The 27,526-nt window shown below is 61.3% G+C and overlaps 3 protein-coding genes and 1 long non-coding RNA gene across 12 annotated transcripts in view; 2 read left to right on the top strand and 2 right to left on the bottom strand.

Annotated features, from left to right (window-relative positions):
- Positions 1-6,634, bottom strand: part of ANKMY1 (ankyrin repeat and MYND domain containing 1) — a 36,675-nt gene extending 30,041 nt beyond the window's left edge. For 2 of the 7 annotated variants that reach the window (XM_068544096.1, XM_068544101.1), the window contains exons 1-2: positions 6,493-6,634; positions 3,349-3,492 (exon numbers count right to left, since the gene is read on the bottom strand). In XM_068544096.1, the coding sequence (XP_068400197.1) occupies positions 3,349-3,492; positions 6,493-6,515 (167 nt within the window). In that variant the 5' untranslated portion in view covers positions 6,516-6,634. Of the gene's footprint in view, positions 1-109; positions 261-3,348; positions 3,493-4,881; positions 5,007-5,727; positions 5,942-6,492 lie in introns of those variants that run through there. The other 5 variants (XR_011074098.1, XM_068544098.1, XM_068544097.1 and 2 more) reach the window with 5 other exon arrangements.
- Positions 6,118-7,956, top strand: DUSP28 (dual specificity phosphatase 28). Its single transcript, XM_068544102.1, has 2 exons — positions 6,118-6,642; positions 6,857-7,956. Exons 1-2 carry the CDS (start codon positions 6,250-6,252, stop codon positions 6,983-6,985), a joined length of 522 nt encoding a protein of 173 aa, XP_068400203.1. The 5' UTR covers positions 6,118-6,249; the 3' UTR covers positions 6,986-7,956.
- LOC137765010 (uncharacterized) lies at positions 7,940-11,017 on the bottom strand. Its single transcript, XR_011074099.1, has 3 exons — positions 10,405-11,017; positions 9,760-9,961; positions 7,940-8,285 (listed from the first exon to the last, which is right to left on the bottom strand). It is a non-coding gene; the product is annotated as an uncharacterized lncRNA (long non-coding RNA).
- Positions 11,018-11,841: 824 nt separating this feature from the next.
- Positions 11,842-21,898, top strand: RNPEPL1 (arginyl aminopeptidase like 1). 3 transcript variants are annotated; one of them, XM_068544095.1, is made up of 11 exons: positions 11,842-12,457; positions 15,851-15,991; positions 16,536-16,669; positions 17,188-17,304; positions 17,481-17,716; positions 17,927-18,040; positions 18,418-18,530; positions 18,909-19,020; positions 19,954-20,184; positions 20,280-20,422; positions 20,903-21,898. In XM_068544095.1, the coding sequence occupies exons 1-11, from the start codon at positions 11,930-11,932 to the stop codon at positions 21,188-21,190; spliced, it is 2,157 nt and encodes a 718-aa protein (XP_068400196.1). In that variant the 5' UTR covers positions 11,842-11,929; the 3' UTR covers positions 21,191-21,898. The 3 variants fall into 3 exon arrangements, with proteins under 3 accessions (XP_068400196.1, XP_068400195.1, XP_068400193.1); XM_068544094.1 differs by having other exon boundaries at positions 16,518-16,669; positions 18,912-19,020; XM_068544092.1 differs by having other exon boundaries at positions 16,518-16,669.
- Positions 21,899-27,526: the final 5,628 nt, after the last annotated feature.

Raw genomic sequence — 27,526 nt, 5'->3', positions numbered from 1 at the left:
AGATGATGAGAAGACACAGAGAGCAGACAGCCATCTGCAAGCCAAGGAGAGGGGCCAGGACAGATTCCCACCCCCTCAGAAGGAACAACCCTGGGGAGGGTTCCCACACCTTTTGGTGCCAAGCATGGAGCTCTCCGGGGTCCCGGCAGCAGCAGGCACACTGCCCCCCTCCTCCACCTGGTTTTCAGAATTGTCAGCATTTGGGATTTCGTAATATGAGATTGAGGAATAACGATCTTCCATGTCTCTCGTCTTCGAACCTGGAAGCAAAGCCGGGGACCCACATTCGCCCTCAGGGGTCCTGGCAGGCGCCCCCGGACCCGCCCACAGCACCATGGGCCTCAGAGGAACAAGGCCCTTTCCCCTAACAAGGCGGACATCCTGACCCTGTTGGAACCGCCCAGGGAAACCTCCTCCAGCGCCCCGAGGGTGTCCCTAGAACCACAGGAAGCACCGGCTGGGCTACCCTCCTGCGACCTTACAGTAGGTCCACGTTTTGGGGCCACAGACAGCAGGCTCCTCCTTTCCCCGCGGGCCTCGGGAGCCAGGGCGGCGAGGACCCGGTCCCCACGCAACCCCACACTCACACCCTCTCACGCACGTCGGGTCCCAAATCTGCTCTGCTCCCCTCCCAGCGAGAACAGCGGGCCAGACCCAGGGGGCGTGGAGCCCACGCACAGGCCCCCCACCGCCGCCTGCACGCAGCTCGGGGATGTCCCCACTCATGCCCCTGCCGCGGGGCCGCACCGAAGCTCGGAGAGCTCTCACCGACCGCACAGGGTCTACGCAGGCCTGTGGCACACGCAGCGCAGCCCGCTCGCCAGCCTCCGCTCGGCACAGCTCAGGGTGCAGGAGTCAGGTTTCCCTGGAGACCGGCCTGCCGTGCCCCAGGCGGCTCCGGGTCCCGGCCAATCCCCGCGCCCGGCCACGCCCATACCCACGGCCCACCCACACCCCCTGGCGTCCCGGGTAGGGCAGGGGGCTCCCCTCTGTGACCTCACAGGGCCCACGGGCCGCCCGCCCCCAACCCCCGGCCCGCGCCGCGCCCGGTGCCCCGCGGAGACCCTCACACCCGGCTTGCTGAGCCTGGGCCGGCGGCCTCCACCTCGGACACCCATCTCGCCGTCAAGCAGAGGACGGCGGGTCGGCCTCTGGGTCAGGGACTCCCCGGGGGAGATAGCGCTAAAAGCTCCCAACGCCCCCCGGGAAGAGCTCAGAGGCCCCGTGTGACACCTGAGGACACTGAGGCACAAGGGAGTAAATTAACTTGTCCACAGCCACGTGCTAGGACACGGTAGGGCCAATACTTGATCAAGCCCTGCCTGACTCCAAAGCCGGTCGTTTCCGTTCAGTTAGTGTTTGTGGAAGGCACAGAGCAGGAGCTCACAGCCTGGTTGGGGAACAAGATAAGGGAGGAGCCGAGGGTCACTGGGAGAGAAGTGTTAGCTGTCTGGACCGAGGGGTCACTGGGGAAACCTTTATGGGGAGAAGATTCCTAAGTAGGGTTTCAGAGGATGAGTAGGAGCTCTCTCAACAGAAGAGAGAGCGCATTTCAGGGAACTGGACTAGTACGTGCACAAACACAAGGCTGGGAAAGAGCATGAGGCCTTTCTGCCACTGAAGCAGTCGTGGCTTCCTGGAGAGCGAGCGAGGAGGGGCTCTCTGGAGGCGCAGGGGTTGGGGTTCTCGACGCAGACTGCCCCTGAGAACAGGGGAAAGGGATAAGAAAACCTGATGACCAGGCCCCCCCACGAGCTGGAGTGGTGGGAAGAAGGCAGCTGTGCCAGGATCCCAGGGTTCCAGGGGCACTTCCTCCACCCTGCGATCTGTCTCCCAATTCACCTCTTTCTTCTCCCTTGCTCCCCTCTCAGCCCCCCAATACCACCTTGGTTCCTAGATCCCCTCTCTACCTCTTATCCTTTCCCCTCAGGTCCCATCTTTGCTTTGCTCCAACTGCAGCTTGCGAAGCTAAGCAGAGACAAACCGTGCTGCCTTTAAAACTTGTTTGTGAAAAGAGAAAGAAAAGCAGTCAACTAAAACTTCCTGTTAAACCATACCACCTGCTGTGAGTTGAGCAGTGCCCACCCCCCCCCCCAAAAAAGGATAAGTTGAAGTCCTAACCCCTCTGAATGACCTTATACAGAAACAGTGTCTTTACAGATGCAATCAAGTGAAGAGGTCAGACTGGATTCGGGTGTGCCCCAAACCAAGTAACTAGTGTCCTTACAAGGAGAGGGAGATTTGGAGACACCAACACAGAGGGCAGAATACACTTCGGTTGTTTTCAGCCTATGGGTTTGTTGTAATGCTTTGTTACATTGACTCTAGGAAACTCACATATCACCCAGAATAAAAGACTGACTGAACAGCAGCTAAAACTATTTGTTTCAGCAAATCTGACAACTTCGTGAGGCTGGCAAAACAATTCTAACATGTGGCCCAAAAAAGGTGTTCTGGAAAATTCTATAAACTGGAAAAAAATGCAATATGAAATGCTGAAATTCTGCTTATGTTCATAAGAATATATGCACTGGTATTTTTAAAAACCAGGTATACAATTAAAAAGCCCTATTTCCACAAGTTGATACAAGTCCTACAATGATGAAGAGTATATTCCAAAAGAATGTTTTCATAGGAAAAATATATTAATATTCATTGACAATATTCAAGAATATTAGTTATTGGTGAATAAACTTGGTAAAAATCAGCAAATTAGTAGTTCAGCAAACTGACCTTTAGGACGACTGGCTTTCAGCAAGTTAGCTGTTCAAATGACCAGTGATGGTGTTCGCAAATCTGAAAATACTGGCTGAACCTATTATAGTTATGAAATTTAGTGAAATATGACTGATGATGTGTGCATGGGGAAGAAGAGTGGCATTTCTATTAAAATTCAGTTGAAGGCTTTGAAAAGTCAACAAAAGCCACTTAAAAACTGCAATCAAATTAGATGCATGTGAGACACCGTAGAAGATTTGTGAGTAAAAAAATATTTTAAGAAATTCCAAAAGGATTCTACTGGCTGATCACTTCTCAAGTGCTTTTAAGTTCACGTGAAGGAAAGCAAGGGAAACTGGAAGTCACGGCCGGGCACCGAGTGCCACTATGAGTAACGCCTCAGCTGACCCACAGGGAAAAGTGAGCAGACGTATATGTGTGATCATGACTCATCAGAAGAAAGTGAGTGGATATACATGACAGGTAGTAGGTCAAAATACAATGTTTAAGGGAATGGGTAAAAATCTTGCTTTAAATGACTTTTTAGATCAACTAAATGATGGTTAGGTTTTTATCTTTTTTTCAGAATCACATGGAAGGCATGGTAACACACAGCTTCCTGTGTCTCACCCCCAGGGTTTCCGGTTCAGCAGGTCCTGAGTAGGTGGACTCCTGAGAATGTGCATTCCTACCAAGTTCCCAGATGCTGCTGCTGAAATCTGGACCACGCTTTGAAAACCACGGGGCCACGGTGTGGTGGGCAGGTGGTGTCGACTGAAAAAAGAAAGAGCACAACCTGAGAATTATGAGTTAAGTTTTTTGGGGGGCAAAATGAGGACAATACCCCAGGAGGCAGCATTTCAGATAGCTCGGAGAAACTGCTCTGAACAGGTAGCGGGGAGGTCAGTATATATGTGATTTTGGTGAAGGGAGAGTACATGCAATCAAGCACGTATTTCTTGCAGAAGGTTTCTGCTAGTCACGAGGAGCAGACGTCACCGTGAAGGATTTTAGTGCTTTTCTAGATACAAGGAGATGCAAGAATTGGGCTCATAAAATCTTCTCCTGAAAATATCTAACCATCTGAAGAACTGTTCTGCCAGTTTTTCCTAGAGCACAGAGTGCCACATTCCTGATCTCTGCCCTGAACTCCTGTCAGGAGGTGTTGAAGGTCAGCAGCTGCAGCGGCTCATAATTTAATCCTTGTAGAGGTAGATGGCCAGTGCCAATTTGTAGTTGACAAGGGAACAGAGAGAAAGGATGATGGACAGGACAAAGCAGGAGGGGCCTTGAATGCCAGGTTAAAAACAGAAGCAGCAAGACATTTTTACACAGGAGGGCGGTGCAGTCAGACGTGTGCTCTGAGAGGTTTCAAGACTTTTTGCCTGGGACCCATTGTAATACCCCATTTCATATCATGAGCCAGTACAAACATAACTCAAAAAATTATGCGGAAAAAACTCACTCTGCTACATGAACGCACCCTAATATTTTCATGTAGTCTATTCTTTTCTATACCATTTTACTAAAAATAAAATACAGGTCAAAACCCTCAAAATTGATTTCACAACCCACTAACGGATCACAACTTGCTGAGTCAGGACCAACATTCAGAAAAGCACTGCTTTAAAAAGCGTATTCCGGCTACAGCGAGGAAGGCTGGAAGGCTCCCCTCAGGAGGCTGGTGCCAAGCCCAGAAGACAGTGGCCCAAAGTAAACACAGCAATCAAGGTGGAGAGAATGGATTTGAGATACTCAGGATGACTTGTTACCGACTCATTAACTCCATGGGGTGAAGGAGTGTGAGGTTATCAGTCAAGAGGCCTTGGAACAGAAAATCCACCTCAAATATCCAACAGTAAAGGGTGATTGGATGGCTCAGGAAACCAAACAGCCCAGAAGTTGGAGGCTCTTCAGGTTTGGTTTGATTCAGTGGCCCAACAGTATCTTCGAGGACCGTTTCTTCAGCTGTGCTTTCAACCAAGGCTGGCTTCCCTTTGTGGTCATAAGGAGAGGACAGAGGTTTCCAAGCCCCTCTCTCCTCTTTGGTTCATATGGCAGCCCAAGCCCTTTCCTGAAGCAATCATGGGGGTATAGGCGTCACTGACTGGACGTAATCAGAAGCCCGATTCTGGAGCTGGGGGACAGGGAAACTCCACCTACTTGGATGGCTCCCGTGAACTCTGGGGAAAATGGGAATCCCATCCCAGGAAAGTCAGAATCCTTCCTTAGGCCACAGAAGAGGGAAATGGATGCTGGGAAGGCCTCTACGTAGGTGATGTCTGGACCTGTGAAGACCAGTGAAGACCTGGTTACACACCAACATTTGAATCTTTAGCTCAAGGGAGAGCCCCAGGTAGCAAAAAAGATCTGACAGTTACCAATGCTTGGTGGCTTTGGCTAGAATGGAGAGAATCAAGGTCACCCAGAGAGACTGTACAGGTTCATTTTGTCAGGTTTATTGAGTACTCTGTATGGGGAGGGGGGGGGCGGGGCATGGGAGTACTGGAGAATAATTTCTAATAGAACGGATTGCAAATCTTAAGTAAATGATACAGATGAACCAGAAAAAATGTTTTCATATTATCAGAATAGAATTGAAGCGGCAATAACTAGATGCATGCAGGACTGGAAGACAGTTAACCTTTCACTGAAACCGGCCCCTGAAAGACACTGGACCTCAGAAAAATCTATTGAAGAGGGCTTCTTACATGGCAACTGTGTAATTAAATGGTATTAATTCTTTAAAGTTACAGTAGTAATGCAAAAAAAAAAAATTGAGAAAGATAAAAACAAAAATACTGGTCTATGAAAAAATGATGAAAAGCTAACCGTAAGTAGCTTTATTTTATATGAACCATGTTTTACAATAAGAGAGAAAATAAAATGCAGAAATTACACAGGGTGATTTATTAGGAAACAAATAAAAAGGAATATACATAAAGCTATACTAAAGGGCACCTCACCTGGCTATGCGGTTGTAAGAGAAGCAGTTATTAAGGGGCCTACCTACAAAACCATGTGCAGGATCCCGGTCAGTGCCCAGATGAGAATCTGTGACAAGGTCCCCTGCTCCTCTGCACATCAGCCACAGCTTGAGAAGCGCACCTCCCCGAGCCCCGCCCAGCTGGAAACCTCCACGTTCGCAGGGACAGGCACCAGCTATTCTCAGATGTCCCGGCTTGCAACCTGCGGGGCTCCGGTATCCAGCGAGGAGAGGCCCATTCCTCCCAGCAACCCGAACCCGCCCACCTCACTGCGGCCATTCAGACTCTTCCGATGGCCACCAGGCCAGCCAATGGCCGCAACCCCCAGCCTCAGCCAATCAGAGGAGGCCTCTCCCGTTTAGACCTGGCCAATGAGGAGGCGGCCAAGGTTTTGTGGGCGTGCCCGCTCGTGCACAACCACTACAGGGCCCGCCCCGGGAGAGAAAGAGGGGCGCCCCTCGGAGGCCTCTAGGACCCGGGGGCGCCCGGCCGGCCTCCCGACGGCCCAAAATACACACACGGGCTGGGGGCCCGAGAGCCGGTCATGGAAGCGGAACGAGCCGGACGCCGCGGGGCCGCCGCGGCCGCCCCGCCGCTGTTCGTGCGCGTCGCCCCCTCGCTCTTCCTCGGGAGGGCGAGCGCGGCGGCCTCCCCGGAGCTGCTGGAGCGCGCGGGCGTCACCCTGTGCGTCAACGTTTCGCGCCAGCAACCCGGCCCGCGCGCGCCCGGCGTGACCGAGCTGCGCGTGCCCGTATTCGACGACCCGGCTGAGGACCTGCTGGCGCACCTGGAGCCTACCTGCGCCGCCATGGAGGCCGCGGTGCGCGCCGGTGGTGCCTGCCTCGTCTACTGCAAGAACGGCCGCAGCCGCTCGGCCGCCGTCTGCACCGCCTACCTCATGCGTCACCGCGGCCTCACGCGGGAGCGGGCCTTCCAGGTAGGGCGGGACTTTCTCGTGGGCGGGGCTTCCGGCGGGAAGAGGCGGGGCCTTCTGGGCGGGGCGAGGCTCTAAGCAGGGGCGGGGGCCCGCTCGTGGGGGCGGGGCTTCGAGGAGAGCCCGGTCGTGGGGGCGGGGCCTCCGGGCGTTGGAGATGCCCGCGGAGCTTGCAGCCAATGTTGTGCGGTGTCCAGCCAAAGCCTCTCGTTTGCAGATTGTGAAGAGCGCCCGCCCGGTGGCCGAGCCCAACCCGGGCTTCTGGTCCCAGCTCCAGAAGTACGAGGAGGCCCTGCAGTCGCGGTCCCGCCTGCCCGAAGAGCCCTCGGGCCCGACTGAGCCCTAATGGGTCAGCCCTTGAGGACGGCCCAACCCCAAAGGGGGGCGCTTAGAGTTTCCTGCAGCCTCGGGGTGGGAAGAGGTAGTTCACGCACTGACGGGAGGGTGGTCTGTCCTCTACTGCCTCACGTCCCACGGATTTTTTATGTTCTGCAACTTCCTGAAGGTCTCTGTCCCCCCTTGACGGTAGGGCAGGGGTGTGTCCACCGAGGAGAGAACTGAGAATCGTTCCTCCCCTGGTCAGCAGGTTTATTAGACAAGAGCTTGGTCAGGAACATCAAAACCACTTGAGGAATTTTAGCCAAAACCACATTTACTACAGAGAGATGGAGGCCAGGGAGCCAAGGTCGGGAGATGGGGAAGTATAGGAGTCACAGAGACCCGCCACCCTGTTCCTGGCTGCCTTCCACTCTGATGTGGGCGACTTCTGGGGGGCTGCTGGCAGAACCTCGTGCCTGCCACCTGCTCAAGCCACAGTGGCTTTCCCAAACCTCACACTGGTCCCATCACAGAACGCAACATGGGATCCAGCTGGTGAGGGCCCAGTTTCCAGACTTGTAGCTGCTGTGACACATAGTGAGGGTTCGAGGCTGTGTGACAGACCACCCAATGTGGGCACCCTTGGGGGTCTCAGTGTCCGTACCCACCTCCTACCTTACTGGCCTCCCAGTTTCAGCAACAGCAATGAGTCCCAGCCTAACATCCTGCAGCCAAGGTCATGTCAACAATGCAATGACCACCCATGTGTCTGAGCTTGTTGATTCCTCTTCTGGTTCAGAGGCACCCCACTTGGACACGCTACAGCCTAAAGACTATACCAGAAAATTAATCACCAGCAACACTCCTTAAATAAGATAGTGGGGAAAGAGTAAAGGAAAAATTGGGTAACACATATGAGTTACAGATAATATAATACCGGGTTAATATACAAATATATACATAACAAGGTTATGAATAAAATACTGCAGTTGATGTTTATCATTTTCCTTGACCCTCAGCCAATGCCTCAGGTCTTGGTCTTTCCTAGTCGGGTGTCTGGAGCCTTCATCCTGAAGAGCCCTGAGCGGTCCTGCCTGCACTGGCGCTGTGGCCTCAGCGACCTCTGCCGTACCACCAGGGAGTCCTGGGAGGCATCAGGAGAACGCCCTGAGTTCCAGCGTCCTCCTCCTGGCCCCCCCTGAGCAGCAGCAAAGCCCTGCTGCCCCTTGAAAGTCAGGATCAGGGAATTCCCTGGCGGTCCAGTGGTTAGGAGTCGGTGCCTTCACTCCTGGGGCCCAGGTTCAATCCCTGGTCAGGGAACTAAGATCCTGCAAGCCGCATGGTGCGGCCAAAAAAAAAAGAAAAGAAAAGTCAGGATCAGTCACCTCACCCAGCAGAGCAACTCCTGATTTGAGGCTTGAGCCCCAAATGGTTAAGTGGTGTCTCAGTCCCCCGTCCAGGTGTGTCCCCAGATGGAAGCATCCTACCTGCAGATGAAGACCTCTGACCCAGCAGAGCCCAAAGTTGTGGGGATGGGAAGCTCACACTCTGTGAGTGAGGCACTGGGGTGGTTGTGAAAGGGTCTTCCTCCTCCCCAGCCCTCTTGCTCCTGCACCTGGGCTTCCAGCTGTGACGGTCCCTGGCTCAGAGCACACACCACACCCTGCGGGTCAGCACCCAGCCCGGTGCGATGTCACCAATCGGCAGCCCCCATGTCCGAGAGCCACAGCCCTCGTCATAACCCAAATGCAGCTCTTCGTGGCTAACCCGACTTTCACACCTTTATGGAAGGCTTGCCAGCTGCCACTTACTCCCCACAAGCCCCTCATAGCTCGTGTCACTTTTTCATCAACCCCGTAAACAAGCTCCTGCTGTTGTCTCCACGTGGCGGGTGAGGCTCCAGTGGCTCCACCTGTAACCTCAGGTGAGCTGAGCGGTTTGCCCAGCTAGGAGGTCAGGAGCCAGGACCTGAGCCCACATTTTTACCCTGTGTGCTCATGACACCCTTGCTGGCACGCCCCCTCACCTGCTGACCTGGCCCTGGGTGACAGGGCTGCCAGGATGTCAGAGCCTGGGCCAGGCTGAAGGACATCTGTGGGTCACATCAGCCTTTTGTCCCACCAGCTCCATTCTGAGAACCATCCAACTTTGGCTGCCACCAGAGGCCCAGGTATCCCTAGGACCTCTGACCCAGGGACAACACAGCCCCCATCTGAACACCACAGGCTTCCTGGAAGCCCTCCTGCCTCCGTGTCCACCCGCTGGCAAGTGAGGCCAGGGACCCACTCCCCTCCCAGTGCCAGCGCACTTGAATAGGGGTACCTAGTCCACGTGCATCCGGGGAAAGCTGGGGTGCAGGCGGAGTGTCAGCTGCATCAGCCCACCCAAGCCAGCCAGGATTTGATCATCAAAAGGCTGGTGTATGAAAATTCCTACGGGAGAAACCCCAGCCTGTAGCAGTGCCGACTTTCAGGTTCCTCTCCCCTAAGCGGTTTGGGGCGGGAGTGAGAGGAGGACTGCACCGCAGCCACCCTGGACCTTTGTCAGCAAGGCAGTGCCCCGCCCCCAGCACTGAAGGCAGTGTCCTCTGCAGGACAGGAACAGGGTGGAGAGTGGAGACGACCCCTGTGGCCTTCGAAGTGGTAACAGCCCCTCTGGACCTGCAGGACTGCCCCATTCCACCCCTTCTGTGTGCAGAACTGGCCGCTGGGAGGTGCCCAGGAGAGAAGGGATGAGACCCAATCCCTGCTCACCCAAGTCCAGGGGACCAGGAGGGCGAGAAGCCCCCTGATGTTAACTTACCCTGAGTGTGCAGGTGGCTGGTAGACCTGCCTGCGGGTGCCTAGGGCAGGCTAGTGTGGGTGCCCACACACGGTCCTCCTGAAGGTCTTCTAACTCCAGCCCCACTGGCCTGGTGGGGGGTCGGTGGCTCCAAAAGGCTGGTCAAACTGGGAGTGCCATCTAAAGCACTCTGCCCTTGGCACCTGGGCAGGTGCTGGGCCACCTGAAGGCATAGAGGACTGATCAGACCCCAGTTCTCTTCCCTCTTGAGCCTCGGATGCAGGACTGAACCCCCTCCTCCAGGTGACTGGCGAGTTTGGGGTGGGGCCCCTATAAGGAGATTGTGTCCCCCCAGCTAAGATGGCACATAGGAAAAACTGAAGAGATGCCTCGGTGCAGGTGCTCTGAATCAGTGAACATGTGTCCTCCCACTCAGGCGTCCTTCCCACCCAGCCCCCCACCCGGGGAGGAGGGCAGGCAGGATCACATGGATGACAGATTGGGATACTGAGCCCAGAAGGATCAAACGCTACTCAGGGATGCCATCGAGGTTAAGTGCGTTGTGAGTCAGGCCCCAACTTTGCCACAGGGAGACTGATCAGGGGAGAGAGGTGGGTTGGATTCCAGGCCAAAAAGTCCCTTCTCCCTAAGGGTCTGACTTCTTACGCGATGATGACAGCATCTTGGTGGCCCCTCTGGTTCCATGGCTTTGAGATCCCCCTGATGCTAGCTCTTTGAGCACCCTCGCTGGTCTGCAGGCATCCCCTCTGGGCCTAAGTCTCTGGGCAGGCCTGGGCGAGGTGGAATGGGGACAGGCAGGCCAGGTCCTGTTACTGCCCAGCCCTCACCTATACAATCTTCCTCCAGGGCCCCGACAGCCCTTAAGGCAGCACTGTCCAGCACAACTTTCTACAGTGATAGGATATCTGCTCTGTCGAGGATGGCTACCACTAGCCAGACACTACCCTCCAAACACACGGAGACCTTGAAATATAGCTAGTGCAACTGAGAGACTGAACTTCTAATTTAATTTAAATCTAAATAGCTACACTGGGCTTCCCTGGTGGCGCAGTGGTTGAGAATCTGCTTGCCAATGCAGGGGACACGGGTTCGAGCCCTGGTCTGGGAAGATCCCACACGCCACGGAGCAACTAGGCCTGTGAGCCACAACTACTGAGCCTGCGCGTCTGGAGCCTGTGCTCCGCAACAAGAGAGGCCGCGATAGTGAGAGGCCCGCGCATCGCGATGAAGAGTGGCCCCCACTTGCCACAACTAGAGAAAGCCCTCGCACAGAAACGAAGACCCAACACAGCCAAAAATAAATAATAAATAAATAACAAATAAATTTTTAAAAATAAACAAATAAATAAATAGCTACACTTATCTGACAGCACAGCCTTAAGGTTCTCGAGCACCGCCGTGCACCATATGGCACGTAACACAGACCACTGGTCTCACAGAGGAGTGGGTCGGGTGTATGGGAATCATTCCATCATTCCTGGGGCCAGAGGTTCCCGAATGGACGAATAACACTGAGTTCCAGACGCCACACTTCCCAGCTTCCCTGACCCAGGTGTCCCAGCAGTCGCTGCCCCAGGAACCTGGCCCGCAGCATCGCTGACGGATCGGGCATCCTGACTCCCGGGGTCTCCCAGACGCGAGCCGGGTAGGAAGCGCAAAGGGCTGGGGAGACCGCAGGGCCACTCCGCCGCCCGGCGCACCCCGGCTCGAAAGCGCCCCGCCCCCCACCCCACCCCCAGCACAGTGCCCCGGCCACCTGCACACGGCAGCTGCAGCCCCATGCACCGCACCGGCTCCCGGCCCAGCCCTGGCACAGCGCCCCCGGCCCCACGCACAGCGCCCCCGGCTCCCCTGTGCCCCCGCCCCGCACAGCGCCCCGGGCTCGCGGTCCTAGCCCCGCTCTCGGCTCCTCGGTCTCCCCGTTCACAGCGCCCCCGCTCACTGCGCCCCCGGCTCCCCGGTCTCCCCGCGCACAGCGCCCCCGGCGGCGGCCGAGCGGAGCCCGAGCGGGGCGGCGCACGGCGCGGGGCCGGGCCGGGCGGCTCCCGGCGCGACTTCCTGTTGTGCCCTCGCCCCGCCGCCACCGCCGCCGCCGTCTCCCGGCGCCCCTCGCCCGCTCCCCGCGGCCCGGCGCGGCCGCCGCCCATGGATTTCACCTAGCGCGGCGGCTATGGCGGCGCAGTGCTGCTGCCGCAAGGCGCCCGGCGCCGAGGCCGCGCCCGCGCGTCCGCCGCCCGAGCCGCCGCCCGCCCTGGACGTGGCCTCGGCCTCCAGCGCGCAGCTCTTCCGCCTCCGCCACCTGCAGCTGGGCCTGGAGCTGCGGCCCGAGGCGCGCGAGCTGGCCGGCTGCCTGGTGCTCGAGCTGTGCGCGCGGCGACCCGCGCCCCGCGCGCTCGTGCTCGACGCGCACCCGGCCCTGCGCCTGCATTCGGCCGCCTTCCGCCGCGCCCCCGCCGCCGCCGGCGAGCCACCCTGCGCCTTCGCCTTCGCTGCACCCGGGCCGGGTCCCGCGCCGCCGCCCCCGCTGCCCGCCTTCCCCGAGGCGCCCGGCGCGGAGCCCGCATGCTGCCCGCTGGCCTTCAGGGTGGACCCTTTCACGGACTACGGCTCCTCGCTCACCGTCACGCTGCCGCCTGAACTGCAGGCGCACCAGCCCTTCCAGGTCATCCTGCGCTACACCTCGACCGACGCCCCCGCCGTGAGTCCCCCGCCGCCGGGTGGGCGCTGGGGCGGTGGGCTGGTCGCCGTGTCGTTTCCAGGCGGCTTCTCCCCGCGCTGCCGCCAGGCTAGGGGGGGCGTTAATGTGGGCTCTGCGCCTGAGGCACCTGCGGAGAGATGGGGCCGGCCTGGCACTTCCCCACCTGGCTCCGGAGTCCTGTCCAGGTGCCTGCAGTGCTTCCCAGCTGGTGCCCGGGGAGCGCGTAGGAACCTTGGACCGAGCGAGAGCCTGGGTGCTGGCCCTGGACCGTGGGGACAGGGGACAGCATGCCACCACGGGAAGCCTCTCCTTTCAGGTGTGCAGGGACTGTCCCTGCCTTGGGACAGGGACAGCTTCTGGTGAGCACACGCCAAGCCATACATCTGAGGGAGCCTGGCACTGAGAAGCAGGCCAGGCAGTGTCAGATGTGGAAGGGCCTCCGTGTGACCTGGCCTTCAGAGGAATGTTCCCTGGAGGTGGCAAGAGGGACAGACCTGGCGGAGTGGGAGGCGGAGAGGCCCGGGTTGGCTCTAATGCTTCAGGCCCCCTGGGGACTGGCGGGTGCGTCGGCAGGGTTGCCCCGTGTCCCCAACACGGACACACGTAGGCTCTGCGGGGCTTTGGACGTGGAGCACCTGCCGCCCCAGGGGCTCAGCAGGAAGGCTGGGTGGCCCAGGCTGGGTGCTGTGGCTGCAGCACTCCTCCACCTATGCATAGGAGGGCTTTCAGGATGGAGCAGGGCCTTCCGTTCTGGCAGCATGGGGGTTCCTGGGTCTCCGTGTGAACAGCACACTTGTGACACTGCCCGCCCCAAACACACACACACACACACACAACATACACGTAGCTCTGGGCGGCCCCAGAAGTTTCCATGTGTCAGTGCCCCCGGCATGTAAATGGATAGGGTGATGCACAGGTGGCACAGAGGCATCAGGTCAGACGCCATCAAGGTGACACCTGGACAGGAAGAGCCTAGAGCAGACACACACCTACGGGCTTCCTGCATGATTCCCAGGAGCCCTCAGCTGCCACCTCACCTCCTTTGTGAGCTTCCGTGGGTGTGCTGGCCTGGCCCCTGGCCTGCTGGGTTGGCACCTGCTGGGGTAGCCTGGGTCTCTGACAGCGGCATGTGTGCCTCCCACTACAGCCGTGAGAACAAAGGGGTATGATCCTCCCTGACCTCGATCTGTGAACTTGGAGCCCACGTGTCTGGTCCACCCAAGACTGGCAGAGTGGTGGGACTAAGGCCCATAACAGGCCACCCTTGCTGGCCGGACCATACCCCCAGCAGCCTGACCATGGGGGCCTGTCCCCAGCATGAGCCAAGGGCTACCTGCAGAAGGACCCACTGTGGGGGGAGTCTCCTTAAATGCAGATTCCTGGGTCCCAGCCCCAGGAAGCTCTGTGGCAGGGCCCAGGAGTCTGCATTTTTGAACAGGCTCCCCAGACAGGCCTTCTGAACATCTGGGGCAGCCCTGGGGGTCCGCAGAAGAGGAAGGTACCGCTGCAGACCCCTCACCGTGAGAAGACAGAGACATAGCGGCCCAAAGGAAGTTTTGAAGACGTCTGTGAACGCTGACAGTGGTCTGGCTGGGTCTGCAGGAACTGAATAGGCAGCCCTGCCGAGCCTGGGCGTCTGCTAAGATCTGGGGTCTGCAGGAGAGGCAGCCCCCTCCTGGGTCTGGGGTCTGCGGTTTGCGGGGTAGGGAGCCCCACTTGGGTCTGGGGTCCTCCACGTCTGTGGTCTCAGCACAGACAGCTCGCAGCGGCAAGCGGCTGTGGTTACGCTCAGCCGTGGATTGCTCAGACCTGTCACTTGCAGGGGGCTGGGGTCCTTCCGTAACGGCCCTGGGAGAGCCTGCGTGCGCTCGGTCACTAAAGTAGACGAGGGACAGTCCAGTTGGCTTCAATGATCGTGTCGTCCCGGCAGAGGGGACGTGAGAACAGATTTGGGGCCCCACGGAATGGCTGCGGTTGGGTTGGGGGAGCTCCCCCAGGCTCCGTGCGGACCTTCCTGGAGACCCCGGAATGTTTGGCCAGAGTTGAGAGGGGGTGTCTTGCAATGGCCCTAGGGAGGCTGGGGGCAGTGGTGGGCACGAGGGTGCGAGGGAGGGCTCCCTCGTGGGGGTGGGGCCTGGCCTCGGCATCTGGGGGGCGGTTGGCCGCGAGGGCGACAGTGTCCGGCAGGCGTGGAAGCAGGTAGGCGGCACGGCACCGAAGAGCACCCCCGTCCTGGGCCCCCGTGGCCTCCCCGGGCCACCAGAGCCGCGCAGTGGCGGCATCTTCCAGGCGGGGGCCGTTTCCTTGCGCAGCGGCCCTGCAGGGCGTCCTCCCCACTCCTGCCCCGAGCCCACGCCCGCCCCCGACGGCTGCCCTTCCCGAGGACACCGTGCGTGGTGTCAGGTCCTGTGCGGAGGTCCCCGTCCGTCCTGCCGACGAGCGAGGCACCCACCAGTGCTGGCCCGCCTGGGAGGTGGGTGCCTGGGCGCTGGTGGCCGCTGCGGGGTCTGTCCACAGGGCTCCGGCCGTGGCCCCAGCGGCCCTCCCCCGGGCTGCCGCTGTCCCGCCCGTCCCCTCCGAGAGCCCGGCCTGAGCTCCCTGCCCACAGGCCCTGGCCTGGAGCCCTTCTCCCCATGGGGGGGGGTCCCTCCCTGTGAGGCTGCGCCATTTCCAGGCGTGGCCCTGGGCTCAGGCATATGTGGGGGTCACCAGGAAGCACTGCTTTCCCCACACGTCCACATTCCCAGCTCCCTCTCCTGGCTGAGACCGGGTTCGCTCCTGCCTGTGAGAATTTGGACTCGGGTGCCCTGACCGTCTCAGTTTCCCTCTGGCAGCTGGCGTGAGGGGCACAGGCTGGGGGACTCCCTGGGTGCATGGCCTCCCACCTGGAGAGAGGCCTGGCCCTGGTGGCGAAGCACAGGCCACACTCTGTGTCAGCTGCCCTGCCTGCCCAGGGTGGGCAAGCGATGGTGCCCAGGAGCTGCTGTTGGCCCTGGACAAGCCCAGTCAGGCCATCCCCTCCTGGGCCCTTCCTTATTCCCTCCCTCTCCAGCTGCTGCCCCAGCAGCCCTGGGCCTGGAAGCCTGAGAAGGACAGGGGGGTGGGGGCCACTTCCCAAGGCCTTGCCCTCTCCAGGAACTCTGCTTAGCTTTCAGGAATCAAGGCCGGGCTGGCAGGGGTGTTCTGGCCCCCACGTGCTGCTCTCTGTGGGGCATGGCCCCCAGGCTCCCCCCATTCCCTGTGTGCCTCGGGTGCCCCCGCCTCACTGGTACAATGAGGGCCGTCAGCCAGCAGCTCTGGTCTCCAGGAGGCCTCAGCCCACGTGATGGGGAGGGCGTCACTGGCCAGAGCCCAGGGGCCGTCGGCTGATACCCTGCCCACCGCCCACTGCAGATCTGGTGGCTGGACCCAGAGCTGACCTACGGCAGTGCCAAGCCCTTCGTCTTCACCCAGGGCCACTCCGTCTGCAACCGTTCCTTCTTCCCGTGCTTCGACACGCCCGCCGTCAAGTGCACCTACTCGGCCGTCGTCAAGGTCAGCGCCCACCAGCAGGCCCCGCTCCTCACTCTTACCTGCCCGAGTCTGGCCCCAGCTGCCACGGGGACCACTGTTCTAGAAGGAGCCCACTCTCCTCACTGTGCAGGAGGGGGCAGCCTGATAGGGTCGGGGTCCTGGACCCAGGATGAGCCAATAGGACCCTGACGAGGGGAGGGCACAGACGGAGTCGCTGGGTCCCAGGGCTCCTGGCCTGAGCGTGGCAGCACCCCTACGCCCACCCGACTCCCGACTGGGGCAAGAGGTGTGCAGACCAGGAGCGTGGGGTTCCCTGAATAGTGTGGGGGGACCTCTGATGGGGCTGAGAGGGTCCCCGACAGTGACGTGGCTACCTGATCCAGGTGGCAGGGCTTCCCGTCGGGGACATGGCATCCCCTACCGTGAATGTGGGGCTTCTGACCGGGCTGTGGACTTCCCACTGGGGACACGGGGTGCCCTGACGGGGCGTGGGGCTCCCCATCGAGGACACAGGGTGCCCTGATGGGTGGGGCCTCCTCGAACACAGGCCCCGTCGGGGGTGCAGGTGCTGATGAGTGCCACACAGAGCACCTACGTGGAGGAGGAGGGCGTCTACCGCTTCCACATGGAGCACCCCGTGCCCGCCTACCTCGTGGCCCTCGTGGCCGGGGACCTCCAGCCGGCAGACATCGGGCCCAGGTAGGGCCGCCTCTTGCTTCCTGCAGCTGCTGCTGCCGCCCAGAGTCCAGGCCTCGGGGAGATCCTACCGTGGGCCGGGTGTGCGGCCCGCGTCTGCAGCTGCCCGGCGGAGGACCCCACATGCCATATCGCCACTCCCCGGGGCCGTCCCTGCCAGGCTCCTCTCACTCCCGTGCACCCCCAGACCTGGAGGCTGGGCTTCCGGCCTCCCCAGCGCCCTGCGCAAGCTGGTCCTCCTGCCGGGCCGGGCCGCTGCTGGACATAGCCTCACGCCTGTGCGGGCTCCCTCGACTCAGAGACAGAAGGAGCCAGCGGCCCCTCGCGTGTGGCCTGGCCCCCACTGTGGGAAGGGCCTGCGTGGTGGCAGTGAGTGAGGCAGGGCGGCGGGCAGCAGCTGGGCGGTGGACCAGGCCAGACTTGGTGTAGGTGGTGTTTGAGCCCAGAAGCAGAGGGAAGGCCTCGTGGGGTGAGCGGGATGGGGGCAGGTCGGCCCCCACCCACCCTCTCCCCTGTGACAGGAGCCGCGTGTGGGCTGAGCCGTGCCTCCTGCCCACGGCCACCAGCAAGCTGTCAGGCGCGGTGGAGCAGTGGCTGAGCGCAGCCGAGCGCCTCTACGGGCCCTACCTGTGGGGCAGGTACGTCCTGGGGCACCTGGGAGCCTGGCTGACTGCAGGAGGGGTCAGAGGGCAAGTCCCCACCCTACCGAGAAGCAGCGGGAGCCCCTGGTGGGGGGCCTTGTCTGACCTGGGGAGGAAGAGATGCTCACTGCCCGGGCCCCGGCCCTCTCACGGTCGCCCCCCACCCTGGGCAGGTATGACATCGTCTTCCTGCCCCCCTCCTTCCCCATTGTGGCCATGGAGAACCCCTGCCTCACCTTCATCATCTCCTCCATCCTGGAGAGCGACGAGTTCCTGATCATCGACGTCATCCACGAGGTGGCCCACAGCTGGTTCGGCAACGCCGTCACCAACGCCACGTGGGAGGAGATGTGGCTGAGTGAGGGCCTGGCCACCTACGCGCAGCGCCGCATCACCACCGAGACCTACGGTACCGCCCGGGCCGGAGGAGGGGCGGCAGGGGCACCGCCGTGGCCTCGTGCAGGCTGGGCTACCAGGGCCATCCGGGCACTGTGTGCGGGGCTGGGAGCCCAGCCTGGCCCCCGGGGTGCGGTCCCCCTGCCGTGTGTGTGTCCAGCCGGGTGGCCGGGGGTCGTCTCCACAAGGCTCAGGGCAGCAGCCTCGCACCTGCCCCGTCCAGGTGCTGCCTTCACCTGTCTGGAGACAGCCTTCCGCCTGGACGCCCTCCACAGGCAGATGAAGGTCCTCGGCGAGGACAGCCCAGTCAGCAAGCTGCAGGTCAAGCTGGAGCCAGGTACCCACTGCCACCGGCCCTGCTCCGGGCCCCGGATACGTCATCCTGCAGGGCGTCCTTGCCCCCCCCAGGCTAACTCTGGCCGGGCGTCCCTGTCCCCACCGTGGCGTCCCTGCAGAGGCCAGGTCAGGGGCCCCTCAGCCTGCCACTGCCTCTCACGGGCTCTGAGCACCCGTCACCGTGGTGTGTGGGCCGAGGTCTCCACCGAGGCCCCCCGGGTAGGGCGGGCCCCATCTCCGCACTCCTGGGACATCCAGATGTGAGGGACAGCGGCCCTCTTCCCGCTCCACACAGCGCCTGACCGCCATCCTGCCCCCGTCCCTCGGGACGTGGGAGGGTCAGGGCGCTGCCCAGAGCCATGGGTGTTCCGCTCGCAGGGGTGAATCCCAGCCACCTCATGAACCTGTTCACTTACGAGAAGGGCTACTGCTTCGTGTACTACCTGTCGCAGCTCTGCGGGGATCCCCAGCGCTTTGACAGCTTTCTCCGAGTGAGCGGCCCCCTCCCCGAGACAGGCCCCGCACGCCCCCCTCGTCTCCGCCCCAACTCCCAGGGCTGCCCTTCTCCCCTGGTGGTGGGGATGGAGTGGCGGGGGCCTGTGAGCGGAGCTGGGACACGGCCTTCTCTCCGGGCAGTGCCTGGGGTGCTTCCTCCCCTCCCTCCCTCCCTCCCAGTTCTGACCACTTGGCAGGGCCCATGGGGCAGCAGCGGGTGCCTCCGCGCCACCCTGGGCCCTGCACACCGCTCTGTGCAGACGCCTCAGTGCGGCGGCCCTTTCCGGCTGTGCAGGCCCCAGCTGTGGGGTGGGTGGTGGGATGGTGGTGGTGTGCCCAGCCCCCAGGCCAGCCGAGCCCTGCCCCTGCCCCAGCAGGCCTACGTGGAGAAGTACAAGTTCACCAGCGTGGTAGCCCAGGACCTGCTGGACTCCTTCCTGACCTTCTTCCCGGAGCTGAAGGAGCAGAGCGTGGACTGCCGGGCAGGTGAGGCCCACCGCCTGCCGCGGGTCCGCAACCGGCTAGCCCTCGGCCTGCCAGGGAGGCGGCGGGTGTGTGGGCTCCACCGCACAAGATGCCCCCTCTGCCTGGAAGAAATTCCCTCGGGTTCATCCGTCCTTCCTGCAGCCACCCTCGCTGGACAGTGTGGGCCTCGGGCTGGACACCATAGGAGCAGAGAGGAGGGTGTGCTTCCCAGCATGGAGGTGGCACTTAGCCCAGGAAGACCTGATTAAGCAGTCCCAGAAAGAGGTCCCCGGAAACTGCCAAGGGCCTGGGGCAGGATCTGCGAGACAGAGAGAGGTTTGCCTGAGAGCTAGCTGAAGGCAGCTGGCCTGCGTGCGAGGCTCACGGGGGTGTCCCTGGTCCAAGGGCTTGGGGGCCAAAGAAGAGACTGGAGAGTCTGACGTCTAGGGAGAAGCCAGGGCTTGCTATAGGGCAGTGAGGTGTGGCTGGGAGGTGTGGGCAGGGGGACCCTGTGTTTGGGAAGGTTTGGTCAGTGCTCCAAGCGCTTTTGGGAGCGGGCGATGGGCAGAACCTGCCCCCACGGCTGCCCAGCTCCAGGGTTTTAAAGCAGGAACATCGTTTTCCCAGGGTGGTGCCCCCTACCCACTCGTGGGGCAGAGCCTATCCCGCCACCTCCCCTCCATGGGTTTACAGTGCCTCGTTGTCTTCTACCCAGGAGAGGCGTGGAGGGGCCAGGGATCCCTCAGTCACCAGCTCGAGCCTCTGTGTGCCCCTTCGCCAAAGCCACCCCAGTGGTTTGGAGTGGCAGGGGCTAGAGGTGACCCCGGCCTCCCCAGGCGGCCCCCGCCCTCGGGGCTCCCAGGCCCCGGAACAGTCACACCCAGGCACACCCTCGGGGTCTGGGGTCTCCTGGGCAGGCCTGCTCGGGACCCCAGGGTGGTGTCTCCCCTGCAGGGCTGGAGTTTGAGCGCTGGCTGAATGCCACGGGCCCCCCGCTGGCCGAGCCAGACCTGTCTCAGGGATCCAGCCTGACCCGGCCTGTGGAGGCCCTCTTCCAGCTGTGGACCGCGGCGCCCCTGGACCAGGCGGCCGCCTCCGCCAGCACCATCGACATCTCCAAGTGGAGGACCTTCCAGACGGCGCTCTTCTTGGACCGGCTCCTGGACGGGTCCCCGCTGCCCCAGGGTGAGTCCTGCAGCCAGCGGGGTGGTGGGGGAAGGGAGGGGCCGGTGGTAGGAGAAGGGAGGGGCCGGCTGGCCTGACCTGCCCGTGGCCGGCAGAGGTGGTGACGAGCCTGTCCAAGTGCTATTCCTCCCTGCTGGACTCGATGAACGCCGAGATCCGCATCCGCTGGCTGCAGATCGTCGTCCGAAACGACTACTACCCCGACCTCCACAGGGTGCGGCGCTTCCTTGAGAACCAGGTGCAGCCACCGGCGCGGGCCCCGCCCCGGCCCGCCCCGCCCCGCCCCCGCCCCCGCCCAATCAGACTGGGCATCCCAGAGAATGGGGTGGGGAAGACGTGGCGTCGGGGCTGGCAGTGGGGGGAAGAGCGCACACCCCGCCGGGCCTTGGGGAGGCGGTGCCCAAGGGCCAGGCTGGGAGCAGAGTCCGGGGTGGGGGTCTGGGCCCACTGGGCCCTGGGCGTGGACAGCCGGGGCATCTGAGCTCCTCAGAGGCCCTAGGGCCCCAGGCCTGCAGGGGCCCGGCCTCCCCACTCCCCAGACCTGTCCCCCAGCAGTGCCCCCCTAGCCCGAGCTCCCTGGAGCTGGGGCCTCTACAGAGGCCTGCAGTGGCGGAGGCAAGGACAGTGGGGCGCGCGCTGCGGCAGTGTGAGTGCAGCCCTGGGGCCGGCGGGCGGGAGGGGCCGGGGAGCGGCCAGCGTGACAAGCGGCCGCCCGCAGATGTCCCGCATGTACACCATCCCGCTGTATGAGGACCTCTGCACCGGCGCCCTCAAGTCCTTCGCCCTGGAGGTCTTCTACCAGACGCAGGGCCGGCTGCACCCCAACTTGCGCCGGACCATCCAGCAGATCCTGTCCCAGGGCCTGGGCCCCGGCACAGAGCCCAGCGTGGAGCAAGGCGGGGCCAGAGCGGACTCGGAGGCGGACGCGGACGCACCAGCCCTGCTGCTCGGGGACGAGGCCCCCGGCAGCGCCATCTCTCTCAGGGATGTCAACGTGTCTGCCTAGCCCTGACTTCCCGACACCACGATTGTGCCTTCTGGGCCCCGGCCCACCGTGACCGCGCCTCAGCCTGGCCGGGAGCTCTGCCGGGCCCGCGCACCCCTCCTGCAGGCTCTCTGGGGCCCCCCCGGGGCCGGCCAATGCCAGGGGACCTGGTCCCCCCAGCCCTCTTGCACTGCAGGCCTGGAGCGGCCAGCACACGCCACACCCTCCTGTCTCAACACTGACTGCCAGGCGCTGCCCCTGGGTGGATGGCGACCGCCACACCGTGCCTTACATCTGCCGGGGGCCCGGGCCACGCTGTCCCCCCAGCGTGCTTCCTCCCCGCGGACCCCACCCCCCACCCCCGGGGATGGCAGCCTCGGTTGGCCCCCGGCAGAGGACGCAGACATGCCCTCCGTGTGGGGGGAAGGGACACCGAGGAGAGGGTGGATGTCCTTGGGGAGGGGCCCCCGGAAAGCCTTAGCTCCTCAGGGAACACGGGATCACAGGATCCCAGGCCCCAGGGGGAGTGGGACGGGACAGTCTGTCTTGGGGCTGCCTGGGGCCAGTGCAGCAATAACACACAGGGAGGGGCAGGCGGCGCTGGTGCTCTTTCTAGGCCCACCCTGCTGGAAGAGGCCTGGGGAACCCAGTGCTTAGAGCCGGGCCCCCCGGGGGACCACTGTGCAGGGTCACCGTGATTGTCCCATTAAACCTCCACTCTGCAAACTACCTCCCGGCCTGTTCGTCCCAGCTCCTTCACACCTGCCCAGCTGCCGTGGGGCGGGGTCCTGAGCTGGTCACCGCCAGACACGCAGGCTCCCGGCCAGAGGCCGGAGGGGATGGGTAGGACTGAGGCTCTTCTCTGCCCCCAGCCCCTCCTGACCATCCCGGCTCTGCCCTCGGAAGCCCCTGATCCTGCCCGGCAGCCCTGGGGGTCTGAGCACCAGCGGCACCCTCCACCCTCCCCAGCCCCTCCCCCCCCCCAGCCCCAGACCCCCAAACACCAAAGCAAGGAAGCCACTTGTCACCACCCTTGCTGTGGGCCTTTCTCAGCAGTGGTCCCCCATCCCAAACTGGAGTAAAGGAAGAGGTGAGTGTGACTTTGGGGGATGGAGAAGGAGGGACGTCTGCAAGCACAGGTGCAGTCGAGGCTGCAGGTACTGGTGGGGCTTGGAAGAGGGAGTGAGGTTGGGCACTCCACTTGGGGCATCACCACGAAGGATGGCTAAGCTGTGGGCACTGGGATTGATGCAGCCACTGCGACAAAGGGCAGCGATCGGGCCCTGCTCCTCCTGGTTGCCTGCGGGGTTGGGCTCACGGGGCAGCACACCTCTGGTTGTGGGTCTCCCACCAGGATTACACGCTCTGGCCCCGCAGTGACATGTCACCTGACCCACTGGCCGGACCCGGTCACAGAGCCCCCCTCTACCCAAGGGGCCGGGGCGTGGGAGGACCACAAATGGTGGGCCAGCAACCCTGGCCCTGCCACATCCGGCTCCCAGGTCACCAGATGTCCCACTGACTCTCCTTCCTGCACTCAAGATCCAACCCCTCCACCGCACCCCCCTGCCCCGGCCAGAAGCTGACCTGGCCCCATCCAGTCACGGCCCAAGGTCTCGGGGGGCTGTCCCAGCACCAGGGCCAGGTGGGGCTCCCCTCGGCCCAGCCACTCGTGAGCTGGAAGGCCAGCCACCCACCCACGGGGAACAGGGACAGGGCGGCAGCAACAACACCCTTGCGGAGGGAGAAACACGGGGGGCCAGAAGCCCCCGCCCCATAGCAGTGTTAGAGGCCCACCAGGGACCCCATCCTGGGCCAGGCTCCCCCAGGCCTGGGTTCTCTGTGGCCCTTGGCTCTGCCCTGGGAAGGGTCCGTCCTCCTCCCGTCTAACTGACCACACCTGAACGTGGCATTGGCCGAGCCCTCTTTGGGGGCTGAACTGCTTCCTCGGCCTCTTCCCCACCAAGGCCATTTTCAAGTCTCTAGTCACAAACTTTTTAGTCCCAGCCTCCTGGTTTCTTTGGCAGTGCAACTCTCAAAAGCACTGCGGTCCCCCAAGGTCCTGATGTGGCCTCTGTGGGCGTGCCGCCACACCCGAGGCGCCTGCTTCACTCCCCCCGGCCTCGCCCGACTGCGAGGCTCAGAAGCAAGCCCCCCAGTCTCACCGGGGTGACGCCCACACCTCGGTGTTGTCCTTGCCACACTGTCCTGACTCTGATCTGCCCTCTGGGATGAGCAGGTGCCCTCTCAACCCCATGAGTCCCTGCACTCCTGCCTGTCTCGATTCCTTTTCCTCCCAGCTTGCAACCCGGGAATGTTTTTTCAGCCTCTCTCTTCCTCGTGGTATCTTGCCAAACGCAGCCTGTGACCAACACAGGCTGCCAGGGTTTCCCAACCTCTTCCACCAGACCTGTGAGTTATTTAGGACATCGTTTGCCTCGTGGGCCATCACGGTTGAGTTCTACCAAATGTTTTGTGGCTGTATACCACAGCTTCCAGTGACGGGCCCATGCCAGCCCCCGGCCTGCATCCTATGTCCTGATACAGCCTCACACCTATTCTGGGGCCGATGTCTGTGCTCTGGCAACAAACAGCTCTAAAATACCAACGTTTTATTTTATTTTATTTTTAATTAATGTATTTATTTTTGGCTGTGTTGGGTCTTCGTTGCTGCGTGCGGGCTTTCTCTAGTTGGAACGAGCGGGGGCTACTCTTCGTTGCGGTGCGCGGGCTTCTCATTGCGGTGGCTTCTCTTGCTGCGGAGCATGGGCTCTAGGTGTGCGGGCTTCAGTAGCTGTGGCTCGCGGGCTCTAGAGCGCAGGCTCAGTAGTTGTGGCGCACGGGCTTAGTTGCTCCACGGTATGTGGGATCTACCCAGACCAGGGCTCAAACCCATGTCCCCTGCGTTGGCAGGTGGATTCTTAACCACTGCACCGCCAGGGAAGTCCCTAAAATACCAGTGTTTTAAATGACGAAGTTTTATCTCTCACTCGTGCCTCGTGTCCACTTCAGGCCAGGCGGGGGTGTGGGCTTCCTGTCACTGGTTCCTGAAGGACCCATTGCTGATGGACGAAAGCACCTCGCCAGAGGTGGGGCTGTGAAGGGGCTCACACCAGCAGTCAGATGCGCTGGGGCCACGCGCCACGTCTGTCCACTCCTGCCACGTGCATGGAGGTGGGGGGTTTCGGCCAGCGGCAGTACTGACCACCATAGGGGCTGAGGGCAGTGTTGGGAGACAGAACTTTCGGGACAGAGAAGGGAGCAGTCAGGCAGGAGAATGGGGCCGAGGGGGGTGATGTCCAGGATGGGGATGGGAGTGGCCGTGAGCATCAGATCTGCTGGGGCCAGGGAAGGTGGGGCAGCGAGGAGAGATGGCGTGTGGAGAGCTGACGCGTGAGGGTTTGCGCGTAGAGCCCCGCGCTGCCTGGAGCCTCTCTGGGGTCCAGGTACGGGCGTCTTGAGTCCCTCAAGCCGTGTCCTGTGCGGTCCAGACTCGCCTTGGGGGCGCTTCTCTCCCCTCCCCCACTCTTACTGGGACTTAATGGGGGTAAAGCCCCCCTCTCTCAGGCCAGATGCCTTGGGTGGAACTTCAGATGTGAAGATAAGGCCCAGTCAAGCACCCACCCAGGAGAGCACCAACCACGTGCACGACGGCCAGTACTCACCGGCCCAAACTGACCCCCAGGGAAGCAGGGCTAACAACGTAATCAGAACAGAACTAACGTCTCAGCCACACAATGGCGGGGTGAGGGTGGTTTGAAATAAACCCTAAGACAGGAACAGGCACCTGTGAGATGACCGGGAGTCAGGAAAAAGAACCAGTCAGAGGCCTTGGAAGTTTCTTAAAGGGACAACTTTTTAAATTAAAAAAATGCAACCTGAGAAGAATGGTCACAATGAAGACGGGACTCACGGATCGGAGCACCTGACAAAGAGCGCTCCTAGCGTCAGCAAAGGGCCTTACGAAGGGAAAGTACACAGGAAAAGCGAAGCAGCGGAATTCGCCCAAGACCCGGGGTCACGGAGAGACTGGGCCGCACAAAGCAGCTCAGGCTGATCAAGGCATCCTCGCCCTCAACACATCCGGGACTCCAGCCTCCTTTCCTTAGCCGTTGCCCCCCTCTACCCACCATCAGACCTCCCTGGCCAGGCTGGGCCACCTGAGGCCGCCACGCCCCAGGCAGCCTCCTTAACCCACACACCCTAACACAGGCTGTCCTTTCACCAAGAGCAATCTGATGTCAGCTGTTAAGGGTTTTTTTTTCCTTCTTCACTTTCTTTCTAAATAATCACTGACCAGACCCTGGGAGGATGAAGGCGAAGAGTAGGGCAAGGACCCGAACGTGGGGTGCGCCAAGGCTGCCCACAGGGCTAGCCTGGCATCCGAGAGGGGCTCTAACGGGCGCAGGGCAGGGTGCTAAGAGCGCTCCCGCCCACCCACCCAGGCCCGGATAAGCCTCCCTTGTTCAAAAACGCATGAGCGAGCAGAGAGGAAAAGACTCCACGGCCTGAAGTGAATGCAACGCCCGCAGTGCAGAAAATATCCCACTTTGGAAATATGGTCACCTCAGAGGACTGAAGTCAAGGAAGAAATTACCTGTATTGTGTTCAAAATAAAATTTAAGAACACATGACCATTTTGGAGCAGTAGTTAAGGGGGGAAATTCCTATAAGGAGCATGTATTATTTTTAACAATGAGGTTAAAAAAAACCCAAAACTTAATCTAAAACATCACCCCAAAAGAATCCATTCCTCTGTCAGCAAGCAGAGTGACCTGGGCCCGCCTGGTGTCAGAATGCTGGCTCCGTCCCACGTACAGCTGCGGGGTCCTGGGCTGCCACCTCCGCCCTTTGAAGTTCAGGTTCTTTGTCATAAAATGGGACAGTGACACCTACCTCTGAGATGCGTGAGGATCATACACACTCCACGTATCGTCATTGTCAAATGCACTTGACCCTTCAAGCCCTTAGGGGCGGAGCCTTCCTCACTTCTGTTGAACGGATTGCAGGTTGCAGGAAAGACACGGATGACTTTGTTCCAGCCCTGCCTGGGAAGATTCCTTCAGCTGGAACCTTCAGACAGGGGCAGGGGAGAGACCCAAGCTTCCAGAACCCACTCCCACTCCACCCCAGCTAAGACCATCCCACGGAGGAACAGTCCACATTCGTGGCCCTCACTGACTGCCCCTTGGCCCAGGCCCAGCACTGTGTCTCACTCAATCCTCAGCACGCCCCAGGGCCTCTGCACTGTGGGGTTTGTAGCTGGAGACGGGGGCCCAGAGAGCAGCTGGGACAGCTGCCCAGCAGGGCCAGGTTTCCGGTGATCCTCGCTCAGGTGACTTCAGGCTGCTCCTGGCTCGGGGGCCCTGGACTACTGTTCTGCATGCCTCCCGGCCCCGCTGGGGTGGACGCCCGTGCTCCCACCGTCTCTCAACGCTCAGAGGCCGGAGTCAGCTCTGGAATGTGCATGGTGGACGCTGGTCCTACGGGCCCAGGGCCTTGCTAAGGTAGGGGACCTCCCACCTGTCCCGTCCCCTCAGGAGGAGAGTCCCGGAGAGAAGGGCTTGCTCAGAGGGACAGGCACCCCACTGCCCGCAGGCCCGGGACACGAGTCAATCTCCGGCTGCCTGGGGTGGGGCACATGGCCTTCACTGTTCTGTGGGCCTGAAACTGCCTTGCAATTCAGACGTGTCAATGTAACTGAGAACGCGTCTCAAGAGCTTCCTAACCTGAGGGGCCCAAGGCCAATCCTTCTTCCAGCTCCACGGGGCCTCCCGATGTCTCACTTGTAACCGTCAAACAGCGCTATGACATGGAGCTGGTGTTCCCGCCTTACAGCGAGGGCCCTGAGGTCAGACTTTAAATAACTGCCCATCCCAGGACCTGCGGTTGTGGAGACTGGGGTTGTGACCAGCTGCCCCCAGAGCTCCTCATCTTCCCACCCCAGGCTGCTTCCAACGCCTCCTGATACCCACAAGCCAGAGGCTCCACTCTGCACAGGGCGGGGGGCGGAGGGAGGGGGGCCCAGGAGGGAGAGGGGACTACTGCTAATTAGCCAAGGGGTCATCTCTGCACCCAGAGGTGGGGAATGGCACCACAGGGCTTGTGGGGGGTAAGTGTGGCCCAGGCCGAGCTGTGCCCGCAGGCCGACAGGAGAGCTGCCTTCATGCCATCTCAGTGTTGGTCACAAACCAATACTGCAGACCTGGGCTGCTGCCTACCCAGCACCAACTGTCTCCTGGCCCCTTCTCTGGGCATGGGCCCAGCTCTGGACACCAACGTGCCCACAGGAAACTGCCTGCTCTCCAGAGCTTGCAAGCCTGGGTAAGTGGCACAGCAGAGGCCCCCACTTAGAGT

Source organism: Eschrichtius robustus, chromosome 5 (genome assembly GCF_028021215.1).
Source record: "Eschrichtius robustus isolate mEscRob2 chromosome 5, mEscRob2.pri, whole genome shotgun sequence".
NCBI classification, from domain to species: domain Eukaryota; kingdom Metazoa; phylum Chordata; class Mammalia; order Artiodactyla; family Eschrichtiidae; genus Eschrichtius; species Eschrichtius robustus.
Note: the sequence above shows the minus strand (reverse complement) of the source record. Positions and strands in the feature narration are given on the sequence as shown.